Below are 25,692 nucleotides of genomic sequence, written 5' to 3' on the forward strand. Positions count from 1 at the left end.
CTTATTTGCGGGGGTGCTTTATTTTAATTGTTTGAGCAAAAATCGGGGGGTGGCTTATTTGATGGGGATGCCTTATCATCGGGGAAACGCGGTAGGTCCTAAAATCCACCAATACCACTATTCATTGTGGTAAAGCCTTGCAAAATGTTTAGCATCCCCACCACCTTGGAGCAGATCTACTCAGGCTACACTGCTGCAACCACCGGCCATTTTTTTGATATGGAAGATGATATGGAACACAGCACTACAGGCTCCAGTGCTCCCTTAACAATTGCTTTCATGGCAATAAAACACAGCATGTATGCCCTACTTGGAATAATTGACTGTTTACCAATTGAATGCAGTCTTATTAGAATTGACGTTTACTTTTTGGACACTACTACAAGCCATTTCAATATGGTTGCACAATTACATTACAATTATAAAGTGCAGTTAAGCTCCTTATAGCTCATTCTGAGGATGCAAAGAACCATAATCTCAGGGTTGTTGGTCTGCCTGCAGGCTTTGAATGTGATAATGCTGCAGTTTTTGCAGAATGTATATTCACCACCTCATGTTCCCCATCTTTTGTCCCTGCAACTCCACAGCCTACTCAGGGCCCACCTTGTGCATCTAAGTGGACTAAGCCTTGTGTGTTTTGTCTGGTTAAGTTGAGCTGCCTTTTAAGTGGAGGTTTTTTTCTGCTCTGTTTTCCTGTTTGAGGTGCTGACACTGGTCTTTCCTCTCACATTTTATCTCAGCTGATATTGTACAAGTCTTTTCTGGTTTACTGTAAGTTGTGCCCCTTTCTTTTCCCTTTGACAGCTGTCATTCATACATAAAAGTGATTAGGTATTCACTCCCAGATGCTAAAGAGAGCACCCGGGGAGTGCAGTCTGCATCAAGATCTTACAAAATACTACAGCATATAGTTACAGTGGTTATATCAATACCCTTCCATCTGGCTTCTTTGGGGACTGGGGTGCGAGGCTTAATGCTTTTGTGGCAATAAAACCATGAGGTCTGTACTATTAGCGCAGATAAATATACCCAATGGAGTTTCACTGCAAATAGTCAAAAATGTCTCACAAACTAAACCTCATAAGACATTTGGAATTTGTGGTCTTGCAAAACAGGCACAGTTTACCAAAGCATTCAAACATCACAGAAGTCTGACAAGCAAATTAAGAGAGTTGAAAGCTTTGGTGTACGAAGAACACAATGCGATCTACCCCTTTTTCCACCCTTTTTTTCTGATAGCCACTTTCAGAACACCACTGTCATGAAAAAGTAATTATTTTTTGTTTTACGATGGCAAACAGTGAGTAATCACTGTAGTGTAATTACACTAAATTACATGAAACCTAAAGCTGCGTACACACTTCCAATTTTTGTTGTTGGAAAGGATCTTTCACGATCCTTTCCAACGACAAGGGAGTGCACGATGCATGAACGGTGCTGTACATACAGCACCGTTCATGCTCTATGGAGAGGGGAGGGGGAGAGCGACGGAGCGGCACCCTGCTGCGCGCTCTCCCCTTCCCTTTCATTAGGATCGGCTGTCGTCCATCGTCCGTGGATCCGGCAGGTCGGTCGTCCGGACGATGGACGACACCGACTGTACACACGGCAGATTTTCGCCCGATAATTGGCCGATGCCGATTATCGGGCGATAAAAATCTGACGTGTGTACGTAGCTTTATTCACTTAAATGGATTAGTAACCATCACTTGTTTAAGCCTTATCAAGTCTTTTTTATCCCTATTACCACTTTTAGGAGTGGTGATAAGAACTCATAGACAATGCGGCTGCTGAACACCGGAAATGTAGTGGTACTGCCCCTAGCCAGTGTGTTTAAAAAACACTTATCCACATTGTAGCCTTTGATAGTTTTAACTTAAAAGTTACAAAAACTAACTGGTGATCATAAAGTGGTGATCAGAAAGATTCCCCTCGAAAAATCATTTATCAATTATTTATCAATAATTTTTTAGCCATCTTTTGTACTGAAAGAAAAATGCCATCAGTACTGAAAGAAAAATGGGGTGAACTGACTAGTGAACAGATTGTCCGCCCTATTGATGAATGAGCCCCTATGTTTAAGTTGACTAGGCTGCAAATATTCCTGGTAATGCTCTATTAAAGAGAGGCAGGGTAAAACAAAAGCAAATGTAGTGTATATCTCTGAAATGTGATCTAAGGACGGATGTAAAAAGGGGCCTTACTAGTGGAGAATTTGATGATGCTGTTACAAGTTATCCACCCTGCTATAAACAAAATGCCAAAACAGGTAAAGGGAAAAACATATAATAAATAAAAAATGTACGACACAGTTTAGAGAAACCCTTCCTAAAAATTATGCACCGATGGAATCTAAAAATTCAATTACACTATATGCTAACATATTGCAAAATATATTCACATGGGCATTAGGTATAAAATATGTGTAAATGTCAATGTTAAAAAAGTCATAAAGATTAAGATAAGAGCATTTAAACTAAAAATAAAGAATAATATAATCATCAATACTCAATAAGGATTCACAAAAAGTTGTGATACAAATCTACTTCTATTTTTAAAGAAGTTAGCAAAACTTATACAAAGACATGACTGTGAGTTTAATATACTTGGACTTATATTATACTTGGAATAAATGCTAAAGCATTTAAAGCAGATGTCTAAAGTGTAAGTTTAGAAAAAAAGAAAGCAGTGATGGAGTGTTTAAAAAAATTAGTATATGTACCCAGCATCAGACTTAACCACTGGCAGGCATATTAATCAGTAGTGGGTTACATTACTAAGACTGGAGAATGCTTTGTTCCTGTGGGTCTCCAGTGCAACTGAAAGTTGTGTTGTATGGTGTGGTTTTGCCTGTGTTGCACACAAATGTGCCAGCAAGGTTGTCAGGACATGATGTGCTCAGACACAAGGTAAATAAGTGCATTCATGCTGCCACCCACCCACTGGTCATGATTTCCTTGCTTCAATAAAAATTATAATAAGCATCATCGAATGTCAGACTATACTGACCCCTGTTACCCCTGTGTGATCATTTGAACCCACAACATCCTAAACAACAGTAGTGCCTTTTCAAGATGTCAGCAATCACTGTTCATCCTGTCATCGAAGAATATACATTTGTAAAGGAATTGCTTGTTATATTTTGATCTCATGTAGAGGCTGTTTGTACTTTTTTATGTTTTGATATGTTTCTTTTCTGATTTTTCATCTTGTTTTAGATTGTTATTGTACTTGGTAAATAACTTAATAATTGAATTGTGTTAAACTGTAAGTTGATCTTGTTTTGTCTTATTCTGAGATGTTCTTCCCATCCATATTTAGATGTTTAGTCAATTACCCCCATTAGACCCTTGACCCCAATTTCATCCTGTACGATCCTTGGGTCCTTATTTTTAACCTTCACTTAGTGCCCCTCCTTGTTTATTAATTTTTTCCTAACTGTTTGTCTCATCCTCTCTCTTTCTTTCTTTCTATTCAGACATTTTAAACATTTTTGTTTTACCTGCTAAATAAAGTTGAGAAACATGGATCCTCCTCCCTATTTAAAACTGTAATAGGTTTTAGTGAGATGCATTGTTTTTTGTTTTCAGACTAATAGAGAACATGTTTTTTACAGGACACAATACAAAATTCAGATGTGGGATGTTTTTTTTTTTAGAGGGCTATAATCTGGAAAATGTTAATACAGATGTAAGGTTTATGTGTGTGTTAAAGTTTGTCCTTACACATACTTTAAAAATTACAGAATATTTTCAAGAAACACAGACGTCTGCACTTGTGTGGAGAGTTGCTATATATTTGCATTGTTATGTGATAAGCAGTGACAAGCATAATTGTCATGTTTTACCATTAGGAATAAAGGGAATGTTGTTGGATGAAAATAGTTGAGTATAAATTTTCTGTCTGAGAAGGCAGATGGGCTCAATACAATGGCACTGGTGGGCCCCTAGCTTAAATTCATCTGTGGTCCTAGTCCAATCCTTTGTGGACCCAAGGCTCAGTGTCAGGATTTTTAATCTTTTTAAATAAATTCAAACTTTGAGTTTAAAAGTTCAAAGGGTTAGATTACAAAAGGCTTATATAGGATGGATTTAACCTATTAGAATTATCTTTTATTTAGAAAGTACCAGCATATCACACAGTGCTCTTCAACTAATATAAACTGCAGATGACAAACCTGAATACCTAACATGCACAAACTATGATACAGAAGAAGATGACCCTGCCCACTCAAGCTTACAATCTAGGACACTAACAAGCAGGTCGGAATACCTTTTCTATTTTAGGAAACTAAAATTAAGTTTAATGTTGATAAATGTAAAGCTATGTACTTGGTAGCTAATATATGCATTAACCATATACTCTATGTAGAGTGGAACTTTTGGAGTCAATGATGTAGAAAGAGCTGGTGTAATGGTAGATCACAAACATAATGATGGTATTTAATGCCAAGCTCCAGTATCTAAAGCAAGCAAAATATTTTTTTTTAACGGAGTTATAGGCTCTAGAGAGAGAAGAGAGTGAATAATAACTTTTCTGGGATATACAGTTCAGGCAAGTGTCTTTCTGATGATCAAAACCACACACGGTATGGTAATTTGTTAGGAAAAATGTTGGAAATCTAGGAAAAATGTAAAATAACTCCTACATCATTGGTAAATATTTAACTTCTTTGTCTACTCACATACCTTTTTATCACTGAGACCGGAAACCTGGTCCACATACTCTTCTTGGATCATAAAGGCAGCAAGGTTAGCTGTGTAACTTGCCAGGAAGATCACAGCAAAGAAGGCCCAAACTGATACCATAATCTTACTTGTGGTTCCCTTTGGGTTTTGCACAGGCACAGAGTTGTTAAATACTAGGCCCCAGAGAAGCCAAATAGCTTTCCCAATAGTGAACGATGGGCCACCAGGCTCTGTTGGTCAAAAAGTAAATACTTAGTAGGATGGAAAAATTACAAATTTTTAGTGATTCAGAATTGAAAAACATTATAGCAACACAACTAAGACTTAATTGGTTACACACACATGTTCTTTAAATTTACTTTTTTTGGACATAAAGACATGTATTATTGAGGCAAATAGATGTTCAGCAATATAGCGATTATATAAAGAATGTATAATCTCACCTCTTCCATCTGCAAGGCACCTGTTGTACCCCACTGGGCTGAAATATTCAAATACGAATACAGCCACAGCAGACACGATGAGAAGCATGACAAACATCATCACCCAGACATCAGCACTGAATGGCTCTAGGGAAAGATTTATTAAAAAGAAGGTAGAGCATTAATGTTAAAAAGTAAACAACAAGGTTTTCTGGTGGATTATTGGCTCTAGGGATGGCAAAATGTTCCACGTTCAAAAAGTTTGTAAACAGATTTACACACAACCTTTAGATATAGGTATGTCATAGTATTCTAATTACCAGATAGCAATTTCATTTCCAACAATTGCCCTAAAAATATGTTGTAACTATTTAACATATTGTTTTTCTGCACTTTTGTCATTTTTTGTTAGACAAGCAATTGTTTACTTATGTTTGTATTTGTTCATTATCCTCTCCTCTTTAAATCTTTTAAATAAAGAATGTTTACAAAACATATTTATTTACAGGTGTACCACCATAGAATAATGAATGGATAATGTTGCATACTACTTTATTTGTGACTTTAGGGGGAACAGCATTTACTGAAAGGCATTATTGATGCTTATTACAAAGAATAAACAAAAACAGCGCAATTTTCTCCATTTGTCCTAAAGCAGAATAATGAGCGATTTTAAAATTATTAGTATATTATTACCCTAATTATCATAATAATAAAATATATCAGCCAAAGACTAGACTAGTGAGTCCTTTTTTATCAAAAAGAATATACCACACCCCTAAAGGAAGTATATATCAATGATTCAAATATGTGGGAATCAAAATAGACACTAAAAGATATATGTTAAAACAATACAAAAAATAAAACAATTTGAAAAAATTAAATATTGTTTTTGGACATATATATTGCGTATGTATATATATATATATATATATATATATATATATATATATATATATATATTTTGTATATAAAATATACTATCCAATTACATCATCACAAGTCAAAAAAACTGTAGTTAGTATGAAGGGTATAAAAAGTATTGCAAACCTCCAGAAAATACTGGTTTCCTGTATGTGTCCAGTTTTGTTATCTCTATGAATTAACCAAATAGCTAAATTAGTCGTTAAAGAAATTTAAGGACAGTTGGTGACACAAATGTGCCTGATTTATTAAACCTCTCCAAGGCTGGAAAAGATAGTCCAGGATTCAAAACATTTGCTAGTAAATAGAAAATGTCTTTGAAGAAATCATATCCAGATTTGCTGGATCACCCAGCTTCACTAATGAAAGTGTATCCTTTTCAGCCAAGGAGAAAAATCAGGCCCAAAAATGCAATTCCCCGGCCACTATGATATATGATACATTACCAAGCATAGTGAGTAAACTGGTGTAAACATCATTTAAAAGGAATTAGATTAGCATTATTGAATATAATGAATATCTGACTGTATGGTAAAGATGAAAAACTTGTCAGAAAACTACTTTGAAGCAAAACAATATTGTGGACTGATACAATGGCTACACAATCACACAAGCCATTCATTGAGATAGAAGAGAAATTTTAAGGCCCACAAAAAAAAACAATTGATTGAAAAATATATATAAAAACTAATACATGGACAGTCATCCAATGAGTTACAAAATAGTTAACAAATAGATGGTATGAATATATATAGGGCTAATAAAGTGGAACTATAGTTTCGTACTTAAAAATTGAGACCAGGCAGGGTATGTATTGTAGAAGGGACAGGCTTAATCTCTTCTGCAATAAACAAAACTTATCTGCCAGTTTGCAATCGTATTTATGTGCAGCTTAGTGTAGGATGTCAGGATTTACTGGGCTGCTGCCATTATTGTGGTCTGGCAAATCAAGATAGTCAAAGACCTGGGTGAAGATGGTGGCACCCTAAATGGAGCGAGCACAGGTGAGTGTATTTAAAAAAAATCGTGATCAGGCAGGTAAGTTTATGTAATTGCAGAAGGGACATTACCTGTCACTACTGCAAAAAATTACCTGATTGGTCTCATTTTAAATTGGAAGGTTTAGTTCCGGTTTAAGATAAGAAAACACTATAGCATCTAACATATAAAATTGCACACTATTTTTCAATTTCCTGAACAACGAAATGTTGCTTTTATAAGTTACACTACAGTAGTTTGATTTAATGTGTGAATCACTAATTCACCAAAAAATTGATGTTGATGATGATGTTTGTACAGACCCATTACCAGAATATTGTTATTGTATTTTTTTGTCTTCGCCTTGTTTTTTTTTTTAACATATGTAAAATAAAATGATTAGTTGCACATTTTTATGTTGCATGATATTTTTTAGCAATATCAGTAAAATGTTTATACTAATTTTACACACATACATATACAATACTATATATATTTCAATATTAATATATTATACTAATATATTTTATAATATACTGATATATTATACTATATTATATATACTAATGTATACTAATTTTAATGCACTCAAAACCAGCTGTAAATTGCATGTTAAATGGTGAAATAATTTTTTATTTACAGTTATATTTTTCTTTCACTTAAAGCTTTATAAATAAAAAAAAAATATTGTTATAGAAAATACTGGTTTTGTGTGTGTGTCCAATTTTATTATCTTTATGAATTAATCCAGTAGCTAAATTATTAGTTAAAGAAATTTAAAGTCAGTTGGTGACACAAATGGGCCTGATTTATTGAACCTCTCCAAGGCTGGAGAAGATACACTTCCATTAATGAAGTTGGGTGATCCAGCAACCCTGCAATGTATCTGGTCAAGGATTCAAAACATTTGCTAGCAAATAGCAAATGTCTTTGCTAATAGCAATGTCACTGTCTTAAATGATTGATATGAGTGAGAAACATTTGGACAAAATTAAGGTTGACAAAGCACCAGGACCTGATGGTTACATCCACGTGTCCTCAAAGAGCTGAGCTCAGTTATTTCAAAGCCATTGTTTCTAATTTTACCACTGGCATGGTACCAATGGATTGGCTTAAGGCCAATATGGTTCCTAAGTTCAAAAATGGAGCCTGTAGTCATTACCATATAACTACAGACTTGTAGGTTTAACTACCATATTTGGAAAGGCCCTAGAGAATTTGAAAAAGAACCACATGGAAGAGTTTCTCTCTTCCTCTGGATCAACTTTCTGGTATATGTTTGTTTCCCTAGTGGTTGAACTAAATAGACTTTTTTCAACCTGACTTTACTATGTAAATTATGGTACCACAAAATAACAACATTTATGTCATTGTATGTTTATGTTATATTTAAAAAACTTTTTTTAGTAGTTTCCAGTAGCTTTTTATCATACTAATATTTCATAGTACTGTGTAGATGATAAGTCCCCCTTATGGAGACGCATAGTTTCTTACCTTTGCTGCTTTTAAACAAATCAAATACAAACAGTACTCCATTTATTATATTTTGGCCACTGGTAAACAGATTTTAACAGTTGAAAACTTGGTTGTGCTAAAGGCAAAAAGGCTTCCAGGTTAAAATGAAAGGGGGGGCGGGGGGGGGAGTGGGCTGATCAGCGAACCAATATTTACTGATCTTTTACCTGTTTGGCCATCGCAATTAATGCTTACTCAAATTAGGCTCCGGGCAGTATCCCAAATAATAATTGGGTCATTCATTTTAATGTTAAACTGGTAGCCTGAGTAACATTTGGACATTTGGAACACTTTTTTCAATGAAATCACAGCCCAAGCAATGCCCATAGTAAGGCAAGGAGGGTTAATGTATGGATAGTGTGAATTTCATTCCATTTATTTTTTCTTCCTAAAACATGAACCATGAGGATAACAAGTTGCAGAATGCCCCAAATCCAGTCCAGTTCAAACACAGACCAGTGCAAGCATCTTCTAGTGGGATGTGGGCTGCTCTTCATGTTCAAAGACCTTGCTAAAAGGAGCATGTTACTGGTATATGAATGCAGGTATTGAAAGTGTGCAATAAAATAATTTAATTAATACCATGGATTGATTTTTACATCTAGAGGGAGCCTGGATCCAACAAGCAGTTCTAGTATTATATTGCAATGTCTGCTTTAACCTCCCAGGTGGCATTCCGAAGTGTGGCTCAGGGTTATTTTTCAGTACCAAATGCGTTAACCCAGAGCCACAATCGGTGTGGAATTGTAAAGGGCTTACCTGGTCCCCATGAACTTTCAGTGTCCTCTGTTCGTATTTTTTACTACAATTCTTCTGCTGCAAAGATTTCAACTATTGTGTGTGTGTGTGTTTACTGACACTGCCAACATGAAAAGAAATCCTAAAATGAATTTGTGGAAATCTCATAAGTGGGTTTAGATTAGCATGGGTTTATTTTGCTGAACTTTTCTGTGTTGACTCAGAATGTACTTAAGCCATTGAAAGCATTATAGCCAGGTGTCTAGCATTTTCAGAATAAATAAGCAATTACTATATTTCTTCAACTACATGTGTCTATTAACTTTATCATATCATATATAACTTTCCATTTATCAATGATAATATTTCAGGCAAGGCTAGAAAAAAAAGATTAAAATGAATTTAAAGGATTGAAAACAAATAAGAGTACAGTTTGATTTTTTCCCTATATAAGTTGCATATTCCAAGTGGACATCTTACATTAGGATATTGGTCCTAATAACTTAATATAAAGAGGCAAATTATTTAAAAAAAATATGGTTAGTAAGGAGGACTTCAATATGCACAGATGGAAAGGGGATAAATTTTAAGTTCATCTATGGGTTTCCTGTTCCAGTGTTATTCCTGGGTACTTTTGCAGTTGTTCTTCTACAAGAGACTAGTACCTTCACTTTTTGTGCTGTAGCCACTGAAAGGTCAACTTGGCCTTGTGTTTTAAATGATTGTTATGTTGCAAATTCCACGTGTTTAGCTTCCAGACTGATAAATAAACAGCTCTGGGCACTCTCCCTTTATTACCCTTAATTGAAACCTACATTTAAGTCCATAAATATTTCAACAGAGGCAACTTTTTCCTAATTCTAGTTCTGTACATTACCACAATTAATTTTAAATGAAACAACTGAACAATGAACACACAGATTGCATAAAAATGTGAGGAACTAAAGCCTTTTTTAACACAATCCTTTCATTTCAGGCTTTCAGTTGCTGTTTGTTTGTGGGCCTTTCTGTCCGAAGTTTAGTCTTCAACAAGGTAAGTTTAGTCTTCAACAAGGTTCAGATCAGGGGACTGACTTGGCCATTCAAGAATATTCCACTTCTTTGCTTTAATAAACTCCTGGGTTGCTTTGGCTGTATGTTTTGGGTCATTGTCCATCTGTATTATGAAACACCTTCCAATCAATGTGACTGCATTTAGCTGGGTTTGAGCAGACAGTAGTATATCTCTGAACACCTCAGAATTCATTCAGCTGCTTCTGTCCTGTGTCACATCATGGATAAACACTAGTGTCCCAGTGCCACTGGCAGCCATGCAGGCCCAAGCCATCACACTGCCTCCGCCATGATTTACAGATGATGTGGTATGCTTTGGATCATGAGCTGTTCCACGCCTTCTCCATACTTTTTTCTTGCCATCACTCTGGTTGATCTTGGTTTCATCTGTCCAAAGAATGTTTCTCCAGAACTGTGCTGTTTTTTTTAGATGTTTGTTAGCAAAGTCCAACCTAGGCTTTCTTTTCTTGTGGCTTATGAGTGTCTTTAACCTTGCAGTGCACCCTCTGTATTTACTTTCATGCAGTCTTCTCTTTATGGTAGACTTGGATATCGATATGCCTACTTCCTGGAGAGTGTTGTTCACTTGGTTGGCTGTTGTGAAGGGGTTTCTTTTCACCATGGAAGTGATTCTGTGATCATCCACCACTGTTGTCTTCCATGGACGTCCAGGTCTTTTGGCATTGCTGAGTTCACCAGTGCTTTGTTTCTTTCTCATGATGTACCAAACTGTAGATTTTCCACTCCTAATATTGTAGCAATTTCTCGGATGGGTTTTTTCTGTTTTTGCAGCTTAAGGATGGCTTGTTTCACCTGCATGGAGAGCTCCTTTGACTGCATGTTGTCTGTTCACAGCAAAATCTTCCATATTCAAGCACCCCCCCCGCTCCAAATCAACTCCAGGCCTTTTATCTGCTTAATAGATAATAACATAACAAAGGCTTTGCCCATACCAGTTCATGAAATAGCCTTTGAGTGAATTGTCCAATTACTTTTGACTTTTGAGCCCCTGAAAAGAAGTGATTGTGTAAAAAGAAGGCTTTAGTTCCTCACATTTTTATCCAATCTTTTTGTTCAACCCACTGAAATAAAGCTGAAAGTCTGCAGTTCAACTGCATCTGAGTTGTTTCATTTAAATTAATTGTGGTAATGAACCGAGCCCAAATTAGAAAAAAGTTGTCTCTGTCCAAGTATTTATGCATCTAACGGTATGTGTTTTCTCCCTAGGGACACAAATTATCCCAAATTGAACACTTGTATTTGGTGTCGAATAAATTGCAGTTGAAAAGTAGTCCGTTTCTATTTTTATCTGGGAAACTGTATTTTTGTCTGGCATAATTGTTCTTTTTGGTTAGTGTTAGACTGACAGGGGCTTATGTAGAAAAAGTGAGAATGTTAGAATCAATATGTAACTTATACAAGTGTATTTCAGGTTGTGATGATAGGTGGGGGAGGTGAAGAAAAAGTACAGTTTTTGCCATCAGGATTAGGTAGATTAGTAGAGTATGTCACATGTTTATTAGGTGCATACAATAGAGTTGGAGTTTTAACACCTTACAGCCCTTTAAAGCATGGCAGGTTTACCATTAGAAAAGCCCTGTGCAGGGTCAAAGAAAAGGGCAATCCCCCTTCTTAAAAGATCATTTCTAGTTCAAATGCTATTAATGCTTAATTTTTCTTTATTTTTTATTATTTTTTTTCTTTAATGAATGAGATATAATTTGATTTTTGAGGCAATGCAGAATGCCCTGGTTGCCAACCTTTCCGACCTTACGGACCACATGTGTAGGGAGCCGCGTGTCACTCAAAGGGGAAGAAACTTCCCCCAGAGTGACGTCCTAATGCCAGAACCCACCCATTCTACCATAATAGGTTCAGACGTGCTTACTAAATTCGGGAGGACAGTAGCACAGGGCTGTGGAAGCAACAAAAGTTGTGTCCACAGCCTTGAGCTTCTGTTCCCCCAGAATGTTTAGCAAGCAGGTCTAAGCCTGCGATGGGAGAGTGGGCGGGATTTGTCCATACAAGGGACAGAGCTGTAGACCACCAAAATTTTCGCGTGGACCACCAGTTGGCTACCGCTGCTTTAAGTCCTATACTGGGAATTCAAAGGGCTAAATACTTTTGGCTTCCCATTGTGCCAATGTTCCTTTTTTGTCTGAACACCCACTGAATGGGAAAGGGTGTGAGCATAAAGAATGCTTACCACTAACATGGGGGGGCATACATACACACATTCAAAATACATATTCAAATACATTTAAATATTAAATAGGCAGGTGAACAATATAAATAGTCCTTTAGTGAAAAATTTGGCTAAAATATTCTTTGAAAGAATCCAGATAACTGTAACTATATAATTACTTTAGGATGGTGTAATAGAGCTAGCATTGGTAAGTTTGGGACCTTGTTAATCCAAATAAAAAGATGCTTAGAAAAGTGTCATATAAATGTAGGATGCAACATTTATTATTCAAAGAATTAAAAGTGTTTTGTGATAAAAAAAAAAAGTGAGTGGAACAGATCTGAGGACAATAATGGTTTAGAAACAAATAAGTAGATAGGGAAAAAAACAGAGAACCATGATTTTAATGTATGCACTGTAACTTACCAAGGAAAGCAGAAGGAGAAACAGTCCCATTGCTTCTTGACACCATGACACTAATACCAGTTTCTATGAATGGTACAGAAAAATCCACTACTTCTGATCGTTCTTCATTTATGGTTAATGACCCAACAGCCATATATGCTCGTTTGGTTACAACCTTGATAATTTAAGAAAATACGGAAGACACAGTTTTTGAATTCCACTATTAACAATATTAAAGTATAGTAATAGAGAAGAACAGGAACAAATATCAACCAACAAGCTTTAAAACATGTATATATTTTTTACCTCAATTCATATACTGCGTATGTTATTCATATTAAGCTGTCTAGCTTTTTACTTTGATACACTCATTTTTTTATTTTTCTATGTGTATGCACCAGCTTTAATTGTGAGTCTCATTTTCCCCAGTAAAAGCCCTTTAGGCGAAATGCATCAGTAAACGAGACCAATTGTCCGCACTCTGCCTTAATCTTTCTTCCCTGGTGCTAGGAAAGTTATATTAAACCAAGTTACGGGAATGATATGTCTAGTATAGACGTCCAAAATCCCTGGACTGGACTTCTTGGTGTAATGTGTTAAAGATACTTTTTGTATAGCACAAAGTCTAATACCCCACTTTTAAGTAGGGGTGGACTATCTACTAATCGTATCTATTTGTTTGTAAATCTGTATATAATCTCTGTATTCACCAAGTTAACAAGTAAAAATCATGCTGTTCTCTTTTCTTTTGTTGTTTGAAAATAAGGGGTTGGCATTTATATTTAGGAAAAGAGAGGTTTTTCATCTAACTTCTTCAACTATTTTTCATATATATGAATATATGTAATTTTTTAACGACCTGTTAACTATACTGTTGAGATTTGGAAAGTAAACTTTCCTAAGACACTGACTGATGTGCTATCTGATGTATATATTATTCATACATTTTGTAAATTGCAGTATTAAAATTCATAGATGTGTTAATATAGCATTATTAGGACTGTGCGTGACTGGCCTATATGTTATCAATATATTTCATATTTTGGTATGCATTATAAATACACCTACATATTTTTATTTACAAAGACAGAGATATCAGTTTACCTTACCTACATATAGGACCAACTCAAGTCGAACTGTTTTTAGTTTATTGGAAGAGGAGATATGGATTTCAACTTATATGTCAGGGTTTATTTGTTGTCTGCATCCCTGCTACATTAGAAAGGCTTAGGACCCATTTCACTCCAACTTCAAACCATTCAATGAGTGGCAAACTGCACAGAAAGTGTGTGCGTATAGTTGGGGCTGCTGTGCTTTTGTCTTCCTCCAGACAAAAAGTTGGACAGGCTGGGGACAGACTGGAACATATGACAGGTTTCATTTGCTCCCTATGTTATTCTGTCCCAATAATATACTTATCCATTCATTATTAAACAGGTGTCTGCAGAAAGTAAAGAGACAAATTCCCATAAGGGGAGACACGCAGCAAGAAAAATTACTGCAAACACTTTTTATCAACATTTATAAAGCACCACTTCCAATTTAGCAGGTAATGTGCATTTCATATAGTTGGATAACCAAAATAAGCAGGACATTTTAGAATGTTACTGTACATAATTGTAAATTTTACCTCCCCGATCATGCCATTCCATGTGCCATTAATCTTCTTTCCATGTTTGCCATTGGTCACTAGATACAGATCATAGGTGAATTTCACAGTCTTAGCTATTTTCTTCAAGATGTCTATGCAAAAACCCTTACAGCATCTTTTAATGTAGTTTCCTCCTTCTTCTGTGCGGTTCCTAATGATCAGAAAAAGATTAACTTGAGTCCTGGAATAATGACATGATCCCCTCAAGTCACAAAAATCTAAAGTCTTTTGCAGGAAAGATCCTTTCGTTAGCATATGCACACAGTAAAAATTCTGTTTATAATGATATTTGTTAAACTCATATTTCAGAGCTAGTAAAAGTAAAATACATATTTAGATACTTAGACATAAAAAATATTATAAGAGCACAGAGATTATTTTGCTACATAGACCTCTATGCTCCTACTATTAGATTTTCTGCTTTTGATATGACTACACACTAGAAAGTTTTTATAAAACAAATATATTGTGCATACATGCAAACATGCAAATACTTTCAGCAGTTGTAGTAAATCCAGTGTCCAGCTGAACTAATCGTTCATAGGAAACACATTGTGCCTGGCATGTAAAATTTACATGCCTGTTTATAATGTTTACTTCAATGTACTTCAATGAGCTGCTCAGTGTATGATGCCAGTTGTCTCCACATTTCCCCAACAGCTGGAAACAAATAAACTTATACGCATTCACAGGATTTATATCTCATTTATATTTCAGTCTGTCCAATCAAGATGGTTGAAGACCCAGGACCTAGAAGAGGACAGGTCAAAGATAGAGGCCTCTGTGAGTGTAATTAAAAAAAGGCTTAAAAATAGACTTGTTTTTATTTTGTTTGTGCTTTTCTGTACCAGTGATGACCACTCTTTTCTTGCAGGGGGGATTGAAGATAGGAAGTAAGTGGAAATTTCCAGAATGAGATCACTAACAAAAATAAAAGTTTAACACAACAGTGGGCTCATGTGCAGAACTTATGTGAGTGCATGCCTTTGCTTATGCCCCAACCACTCACCACACACATCCTGGCTACCATCACTGCCCACATTCACACACCACCCCCACTGCTCCCACCCACTTACTGACACAGAAGCTTAAGTCTATGTACACACATCAGATGATTCCCCCCTGATACGAGCGGTCGGGCTTGTCTCTCTCCAATGTTGTTCATGGATCATTCTTGACAGAACCATGAATGACAGGCAAAAAAAGACCACAATAAAAGTGAAGGGAGAAGAGCACAGCAGGGTGCTGCTTGCTTGTCCCCCCCCCCCCCCCCTCTTCATAGAACAGAATGGGGCTGTGTGTACAGCACTCTTTCAGTCTGTCATGAAAGATCGTTTACAGCAACAATAATTGAGCATGTGTACACAGTCTGCAAGTCGGAAATCTGCATGGGCCGGATGAATTGACAGAACTGTAATATCACCCTGCCCATTCAAATTAACTACCTGTCATGGAGCAACAGGGAACATAAAGTATGGGAACATGTGTTCCTCTGCTTGGCTGCTGAATCCCTGCCTGAATCCTTCTTTCAGGAAGACCCTCTCACAAGTCTGATGTCTGAGGGGGTGGGGATTCTTAAACTTGCTTATGACTTCCTGGTCTGTAGGACAGTATACAAAGCTGCCATGAAAATATTAAGCATTTGTGGTTGACAGAGCACATAATAAGCCTTTCTGACAGAATGATCTGTTTTCCTAAATAGCCTTGTGTCTGACCCCCATCAATAATACAAAAACCTGATTTTCTTCTTCCACATTTTCTGGCCTTTCTTCCTTTTCCTCGAAATAGGAAAGATTAATAGGTTTCAGAACAAAATAAAATGTGATAACTTGATTTAAATACAAGTAAATTAGAAGATTACTTTGTTTTGCTGTGGCCAATCAGGAACATGGTTAAGCTAATCTCAGTCACTGAGCAACAGAATTTGTTATTCCCTTACTGCCCAGGATGAAAACCTGCCAACTCTTGGCTAGGTATGAGGGATCATCCTAGCATGGAGAGCCTGGTGCTGTGATAGTATCAGGAAATGTCTGGTTAATTTTGTGCGCCTATGCCCTGATTGGGAAATTTTGGGAGCTTTGAATTTACAGGGGCCAAAATTACTAGGGGCAGTACAAAACTCTTGTCAATTATGTCACTGGTAGTGGACTAGGTCCCTCCCTCCCAACAATTCAATGATAAATGCATGCTCATCTTTCAGATGGCATGGACTGAGTCTTTAGAAAAGGATCAGTGAATAAACAACTTTTTCAAGGTGTGAGAATCCTTTATCGACACTTTACAAATGAAACAGAATAGTGTGCAAACATTTCATCAAGCTTCTTGTTAATGATTCTACTGTGAACTTTTTGGACAGAGACTGAAAAAGCCAAAAGTAATCCACTTTCTTCTGGAAATTCGCAGATAGTGACATAACCAATTTGTTTGAGACCCTATGTATCTTTTATTCTACTGTACTTACCCATGTATTTGTTTTGCATTTATGTTTGTACCACTTTATTTGAAACCGCCAATAAAAATATGTGAACATAAGAAGACTGTGGTCATACAACATGAACCTAACTAAAAGGTTAGTCTGTTTGCTGATGTCCTAGATTCATGTCTTTTTCCCTTTTTGTCTGTTTATGGCCTAAAAAATTCCTGGCCAGAAACCCCCTAAGGTGCAGAGTTTAAGTGACACCTGGTTTTCACCAGGGCACAAAGCAAGAGGTGATGGGATTGTAACCTTAGAGGCCATTGGGCTCTTTACTGCAAGGTGTCTCCAGGTCATGGCCCCTCAGGTCACCCTACCTGAAGAAAAGGGATGGTGTGGAGGTGGTATCCAGTAGGCAAGAGAAGGAAACCACAGTGAGGAAGGATCAGAGCAGGAGGCAGGCAGGCATATTCCAAGGTCCAGGCAAGTGATCACGGCAGGGTCAGGCAAAGCATGATCCAGGTCCAGGCAAATAGTCAGACCAGGTAGCAGGGCAAAGTGTGATATAAGTCCTAGCAATCTTTATAGCAGGATAACAATGGTGTACAAATGCTGAACAACAATGTAGCTGGTGCAAAGTCACGCTTTTTATTGTTTGTATGGACACCTAGGTGCATTGGTAATTCATTTTGTATTAAATCCAGGAAAAAAGATCAAAATGGTAGAACGGTGTATACAGGTGTCATGCTTGGAGAGACAGAGCCTCTAGGGGGTGCGATGGCTTGCACAATAATGGTGTGAGCCCTGGGAAGGACCAAGGTCCAGAATCTTAGCAGTAATTAGGTCTTCTCCAGATCCTGTAGTGGTGAGGATGTTGCCCTGCTGGTTACTGCCAGATTGCAATCCTTGGGCAGAAAGGGGTAAGCAGGATGATATGCAGTACCAAATCACTAGGCGGAGGAAGGCAAGAAAGGCCAGGGAGGAAACAGGCAGCAAACAAGAAAGGTCAGGTCTCAAGCAAGGGGTCAAATACCAGGGATCCAGGAAATAGACACCGCTGACACAGGGGCCACCACATACACAGGGAACACAGGAGACACTGGAAGCAAGTGAAGGAACAGGTGACACAGGGATAAAAACAAGAACACTGGAACAGCACAAGGGAACTGTCTGGGAAACACAAGAGGGTAACACAGGAGCTCGACAGAGAAAGCACTGAATTAACCAACAGGTATATAGGAAACGTTCAGCAGAGCTAGGGGGCTTGGGGATAGTAGAGACACTGAGACGAGCGACTGTTGTGTCAGAGCCAGATAAATACCCAGGGATGATTAAGAGGCTAAATCCTAATCTGAAAAGAGCAGGCACACCCGGGCTCAGAACTGCTGGCATGCACAGAAGAGAGGTGCCTGCGCTTTAGAAAGGAAGAGGTAAGTGTGACAACAGGTAGGATACTTCAAATATCTGTGCATCAGCAAAATGGATTCACTCCAAAAAAACTACTGAGTAAAATAAAAACAATGTATTACAGAGGTACCAAATTGTCTTTCAATGTAGATATAAATGTTAGACATACTGGTTTTTGTCAAGTCATGTTCCCTAAATATTCCCCAGGACTCCCTTGATAGTGACACCCTAAAACAAACCACTGCATGCATGTTTTTGACACAGGGCCACCCAGTCCCATGAGCTCCATTGCAACAAACTAGACTCTTTTTGATTTTAAATGACAGCAAACTCTTTTATTCATCCAGGCCCTCAGCTTTCTCTTACTTGCCTCAGTCCTCTTTCAATTATTTTCTCTCACAATTAGATATGTTTCCCATCTTCACTGTAATAAATGGAGTATTAGGAATGAATGATGATCATTACAGGAAGATTACATATCTTATGGGTAATGGGTAATCCTATCCTATAACATATCCTATGGGTAATCATTGACATTTTGAAGGTGATACACAGCACAAGTGATAGCCTTGTGCAAAGTTGTTTGTCACTTCACATAGTGACATATGCCCTACGATATGATAACATCTCAACCATGAAATAGGGCATGTCTGTAACTGTCAGCCTGATTTCTCCAATGTTCAGAACACAGAGAGCTGCTTATCTCATATAGTCACAGTGAAAGGGAAGGTCCAAAAGGTCAAGCTCTGTATGAAAACAGATTGGAGTTTTGATAAATCTCTGAGGAAGTCAGACAGTGAAGCATTCCCCATCTCCATTAGCAGCTATTTAAAGCAGCTATCCATCAAAGGCCTGAAAAATGTAAGACTTTTCACAAAATGAATTTACAGTGCAGACGCTCTTGTGCATTTATTTCTCATATTTCAAGTTTGGACACATTTGCAATTCTAAGAGAATTGCAAATGTGTTGCAAACTCCTGTTTGTTGGCAAATATTTTATAATCACTTAAAAATTTAATCACATGAATTAAATAAAAAAAACAAGATAAATGCCTATATTATTTTTTACATTTAAAACTATACAAATTCATGTAGTGTATGTTGCATTATTCTACTTGGAAGGTAAAAATTGCAGTGTATGCTGACTTATCCTAGTTAAACATAACTGAAATATTTTAACATAAAACCGCATAATATAATTTGTACCATGGTTGTCCTGTACTAGATTAGTGGTTTGGAATACACAGTCGGAACTAAGGTTGCACTTTACAAATTGGCATTTAGGCAGGCTTTATTGCTGAAAGGGACATGCTCTTTTGCAGTAAGCGGTATTACCTACCTAATCGCTATTTTAAGTCAAAATCATTGAACTGCACATGCTTTCCCTATGGTTGCTAGAAGTAAACTCTCCTGAATGGGAGTTATGATGGCTGATGTTTAGAATGAGGAAGAAAAGAAGAAGATAGTGGCGGTCACAACAGAACAGGTACAGGTGAATAAAAATAGGGTTTAGTTCCACTTTAAGGTTTGCAATGTCTTCTGAATATAGCACGTCCTCCCTTTCCTATCATTATTAGCAGCTTTAAAGGAAAAAAAAACTGTAGCATTTATGATCCCCCCACCAACTGAGAAAAAAAGGGTAAAATGGACCTATGATGTCACTGGACCAGACCAAAGTGAAACTGTAGCTGCACTGGAGGGGTTCATAGGTGTGTAAAGTAAAGTGCCTCCAAAATGTTCCCATTAACAGCCTGGTGCCCCAGATGCCAAGGCCACCTATGTTTCCTAATGTGGTAGCTGCCTGACATTCTACTTTTAGGCAACCACAGATCTGTAAGGTACACCCTGTTATGGATTTGCTACCACAGCTTATGGCTGCTAAGCCCAGGGTCCTCAAAAGGCTATGCAAGCTACACAGACCCAAAAAACCTGCAGTCTTTGAGGGGCCGTGGGAGTTTTACAGTAGCAGTGATGTGCACATTCTTGCAATTTAAATGTATTCTTTATTTCTTGCAATAAAAAAATAAAAATGTTTCCAAATGATAGGTGGAAGCGAGAAATTAGAAGATCAATGAGGCTATTTGTTAGCAAATGTTTTCAATCCTGGACCAGATCCATCCCAGGTTTGCTGGATTACCTAGCTTTACTGATGAAAGTGTATTCTCTCAAGCCTTGGAGGACTTTGATAAATCAGGGCCTATATGTGAGTAAACAGACAGAACCTATAGAAAATCCCAAAAAGCTGTAAACCAACAAAAATGTGAAGATGCTAGTGAAAGGAGAAAAGTTGTGGGTCATTTCTGGGCATTTTCTTTACCCCCCATGAAAACAACTTGTGGACTTGTGGACTGATTCATTGGAATATATGGAAATTTCAAACATAGGTGTTTAAAGCTCCATTTAAATCCTGGGGAAACAATCAATATAGACTTAGAATAAATGGCAGCTGGCAGCTGCAAAAGTCAAATATAAAAGAAATGGTGTGGGTGGTCAGTATATTGAGACCTGGGAGTACTCACCAGGAGATACAAGGCAATCTCAAGGTCTGGTAAGTACAATTCAGGGAGGGAGAGGGGTATTGTATGGTGCTGGGCGTAAAGAATTGGGAGGAGGAAGAAAATTTTTACTTAGAAAACCATCCTGTGGTTAACACTCTTGATCTCTGCACTGCAATACTTGGTCATCACCTCTTTATACTTTGCATTACATACTTCTGACCCTTTGTACATTTCTTTGACATTTCTTTGATAGCATTTTGTTTCCCAACCTGCTATAAGTATGTTTCTCTGTTTGTTAACTCATGGCTAACCTTACTTTGGTCTAACCATTCCATTCATGCCTGAACTTTGACTTTGAACTCTCTCAACACTCAGATGCCTTTCCTGGGCCAACCCTTGCCTGACATTTCATTTCAAACTCTTTTGGATATCTTACCAGGCTGTCTGACTCATATTGATTGACTCTGTATGGCTTTTGGCTCCATCCTTTAACACACATTTAATGTGCAATTAGGCTTGATGTTTCCCTGTCAACCTAACAGTACAAATCTGCCTTTGTGGATCCCTGGTCCCCTATCATTGCTTTTCCCCAGATGTCATCCTTTGTGTAGCCAAGTTTAGGGGGGCAACTGAGTGCTCGGATAGTGCTACTTTTGGGTACCATTGACTTTGAACACAGACTTACACCTGCACTATGTGCAATCACTTACTTATCACCTATCCATACTGTATATTACTTAGTCTTGACCTCCTTAATCTTTGTGTTACTTACTCATCATCCTTGCTCTCTGTACGTTGCTAGCTATTGGCTGTGTGTTACTTACCAAAAACCCCTGTACTCTTGTCATTACCTACTCCTGACCCCTGTAATCTTTACATTTACATACAATTTGTGCACAGCCACCATTCTCACACCTATGACTACACTACTACTAGTGTTTTCCTCTTTCACTATTGCTGCAATATAATGCAGGATCATGAAATTGAAAAAGTAATATAATGTGATAGCATTCTGCAAAATTTTTCAGCATATATGATTTTTTTTAGCTACATGTTTGTTTTATATTATGCAGTTGCTATAAATTTAACTTGACTTCAGAATTGTTGACTTAGCTTCCCCACCTATACCCCTATGACTGCTATGCCCACAGTACCCTCTCCCAACCCTCCTAAAAAATGTCTGAAGTCTGGCAAGTGTGTATGTATAAAGATTTTTTTTCTACAGGGTAGGGAAGTGCTCCAATGAAGAGAGATGAGGTCATAGGGTCCCATGAGGTCAATAGTAAATCCCAAGCTTGGAGCTGACCTTTAAACAACAACAACCCTGCCACTAGCATAAAGTGACTATTTGGAGATTTCACTTCTCACTCACCAGACAGGTGAGCAAATAACTTATTTTTACACTGAAAACAATTGCTTAAGATATGTTATACTAGAGACAGGGTCATTTCAACCCTTCCCTTCTTTATGATCTGATGATAACACAATGTTCTCGTGAAGCTGTGAAGCAGATAATGGGCCTGATTTAATAAAGCTCTCTAAGACTGAAGAGGATACACTTTTATTAGTGAACCTGAGTGAGACAAAAAACCTGGAAAAGTCTTGCTCCAGGATTAAAAACATTTGCTAACAAATAGAAAATAACTTTAAGAAATCCATTCCAGGTTTGCTATATCACCGGGTCCACTGATGAAAGTGTTTCCTTTCCAGCCATGGGAAGCTTTAATAAATCAGGCCCGACAAGGTAAAGTTAAATGTTAGTCTATATAAAAATGTATTTTTATCCACTATGTATATACTGTAACTTTATTGTATAGTATTTTCAAAGTACACATATCAGGTCAGATCAGTCCATGTTTGTTAAAGGAGCTCACAACTTAATTCTCTCTATAACAAACACAGGCATTTTTTAGATAAAGCCAGTAATCTGGAATGTGTGAATTTTACCAAAAAACAGGAGCAAAAAGCGTAGAGGGAGAAATACAACTAAAAAAATATCAGGGAAAAATGCTTAAGCTGCATACACACTTCCAATTTTTATCGTTGGAAATGAACGACGAACGAACGACGAACAACCGATTGGCCAAAAATCGTTCATAAAAAAAGTAACCAACGACGCCGACGAAAGAGGATAGTCGTTGGAAATGAACGACCGGACCGGCGGATCGGATTGGAGGACGATTGTTGACCATCTATCGTGTGTACGGTCGTTCAGTGATCGTCCATGGTCTGAGCATGCGCGGTGAACGAACGTTCGCTCACTTCCTGTGGTGCACGTCACTTCCTGTATCGTTCAAACGATCGCATCTATCGTGTGTACAATATCTTTGAACGATCGTGTCGTTATCTGTATGTACAGGATCGGTGCCATACGATCGTTCGCAGATATCGTGCAGGATCGTTCGTCGTTCGTTTACCAACGATAAAAATTGGAAGTGTGTACGCAGCTTTAGACCCATCTATTTGTAGAATAAACATATGCTTCTCACAAGTAGATAACAAAGGGAAGCCTTATAAATGTCCATGAAGTGTTACCTGTTTGAAATTTTTTAAGATGCGTTATTGCAAAATTATCTCTGCACTAGCAGGCTTTCGAAAAACAGCTTAATACTAGTTATATTCGGATTTGAAACATAGCTTTATACCGTTCAACCTTTACATATTGCAGAGGGTTAAATGTATACCATATGTAATTTCAAAGTCAAGTTTTCTGGAAAACTCCTTTAACTTGTTTAGCACAGAGTAAAGTAAAATCTACATTACATTGCAACCCCCATGGTGCTCTAAGATTTTATTGAATTTGCACTGAAAAGGTTAATCAATATATTTCACATTTCCACTCTTAGCTACTGAATGAGAAATGTTAGACAGCTGGACTAAATCTTTGGTTTCTAAAAATAGATAGCTTTAAAAATAAAGGAGAAGCAAAGTAAGAAAGGGACCCCAAAATTCATAACGGGTTACTGTTTAAGATAATTTCCAATAGATAATTAGATAATAAGATTATTTCCAAGTAATGGCTGTTTTTTACCTATTTAGGAATGTTATTCTCATTCATTCTCATTGTATAGCCCCTGAACATATAAAAAACTATAGAAAGAAGACTTTATTTATTTTTGCTCATATAGGGGGTCACTGGAAGAAGGGTGTGGGTAAGGAATTAAGTTATGAATATGTACAAATCTCAAATCATTTCATGATTTTAGCTTAAGTTTAACTGGATAGTCTTATTGGAAGTCTTATAGAGGACCTTAACTCAAAATTTACTCAAATACTTTACATAAAAGTGTAAAAAATCTTTTTATATAAAGGAAACATTCTTTTTTTAAAATGCAACACGCTTTTTTTTAAAGTACCTCCCCTTTCCGTCTTGATCGCCGGGGCAGTTAAGACAGAATAGGTGTGCAGAGCCTCCCGGAATACCTATGTCTGGCATCCTTTAATGGGAGAAAAAAATGCAGATCTCACACATGCGCAGTGAGATTGATCACTCAATCTCGTGCCTGCACAGTGTGAGATTGGGTGACATACGAAGAAGAAGGAAGAAGACCAAAGAAGATGGCGGTGCCGGGTGCTTCCTCCATGCCGGGAAAAAGGACGATACCGGGACAACAACAGACCAAAATGAGGCAACTTTCAGATGGATCGACTGATCTGTGGCATAAGGGTACATTTAATTTTTTTTTTACTTAGTTCTACTTTAACTTCCAGCAGTGTCTTTTCTGTACAGCCTAATTCCAGGCATTTAAATTGATTTTCATGACTGCTGCTAGGCATTCAGCCATTAAAAGAAAATCTAAATCACTTTGCAGCTATGTGACAGACAGCACCAGAATTTTATGATTTCTGATCAACATCCTAATGATGTAAACATTTGAACAGTGTTGGAATTTTGACTTGAAGAGAGAATTCGATATTGGTTGGCTGCAAGGGGACCCACACAGAGAAAAATGAGCAGTATCCATAACTGTAGCACACTCCAAGTCATCTCACTAACCGACTCCCAGAAGAGGTAACAATCTAATATAAAAAATAAAAAATAAACTACAGGATACAGATTGGAGAAGGTGTGAATCTGTTAACTATTTTTTGCTTGCTGTAACCCCACTGAGGATATTTCCTGTCCCCAAAGCAAGCTATTATATGTATGAGCAGGAAACACAAACCTGGAAATTGTCACCTACAGTACAAAATAATAATAAGGACTTGAAGTGTATCTCTAAAAAGGAACATATAAAGCAAACCTATGATTTTTTTAATTGGGGACAATACTGGGGCCCATGATGCTTATACTGGGCACACACTTCTCCAAGTAGCTGAAAGGAATCCTAGAGTCCTTGTTTATTATTAGGAGGAGCCTTGTCTGCTGCTCTTAGATTATCCAACCAGCTGGGCTGCTTGCCCAGGTGAGGTTTTCATTGTAATGTTACTTAGATGATCTGTGAAATTTCAACATTGCTCTCAAAGTTTAAATTGAAGACTCTTTCCTTGTACACTAAATTTTTGCATTACTCCATGCGTTTTCTAAAGTAGTTTACATATTGTTTGTTAAAGTAGAAAAGCTCAAATTCATTTTTACTGTTAAACCACACAAAGAACTTCTAATCACAGCAAAGTAACACAATAGGATACAGCAGAAACTAGAAAAGCCAAAATACCTAGATGTAATGTATACAACATAATTTTTCAGTCACATCTCAAATATACCCTCCAAAAACTAATAATACCATTGGATGCTTATGAAATTTTTATTGCCAGCATCTTAGATTTGTCTTTTCCTCACTTTTCTAGAAGTCCCCAGGTTTAGATTTTTTT

At 37.2% G+C, this 25,692-nt stretch overlaps 1 protein-coding gene across 1 annotated transcript in view; it reads right to left on the reverse strand.

Annotated features, from left to right (window-relative positions):
- Positions 1-14,819, reverse strand: part of GRIN2B (glutamate ionotropic receptor NMDA type subunit 2B) — a 45,405-nt gene extending 30,586 nt beyond the window's left edge. The window contains exons 1-4 of the mRNA XM_072420937.1: positions 14,539-14,819; positions 12,930-13,083; positions 5,132-5,257; positions 4,689-4,918 (exon numbers count right to left, since the gene is read on the reverse strand). Of these exons, the coding sequence (XP_072277038.1) occupies positions 4,689-4,918; positions 5,132-5,257; positions 12,930-13,083; positions 14,539-14,814 (786 nt within the window). The 5' untranslated portion in view covers positions 14,815-14,819. The remainder of the gene's footprint in view (positions 1-4,688; positions 4,919-5,131; positions 5,258-12,929; positions 13,084-14,538) is intronic.
- Positions 14,820-25,692: the final 10,873 nt, after the last annotated feature.

Source organism: Pyxicephalus adspersus, chromosome 8 (genome assembly GCF_032062135.1).
Source record: "Pyxicephalus adspersus chromosome 8, UCB_Pads_2.0, whole genome shotgun sequence".
In the NCBI taxonomy this organism is placed as follows: Eukaryota; Metazoa; Chordata; class Amphibia; order Anura; family Pyxicephalidae; genus Pyxicephalus; species Pyxicephalus adspersus.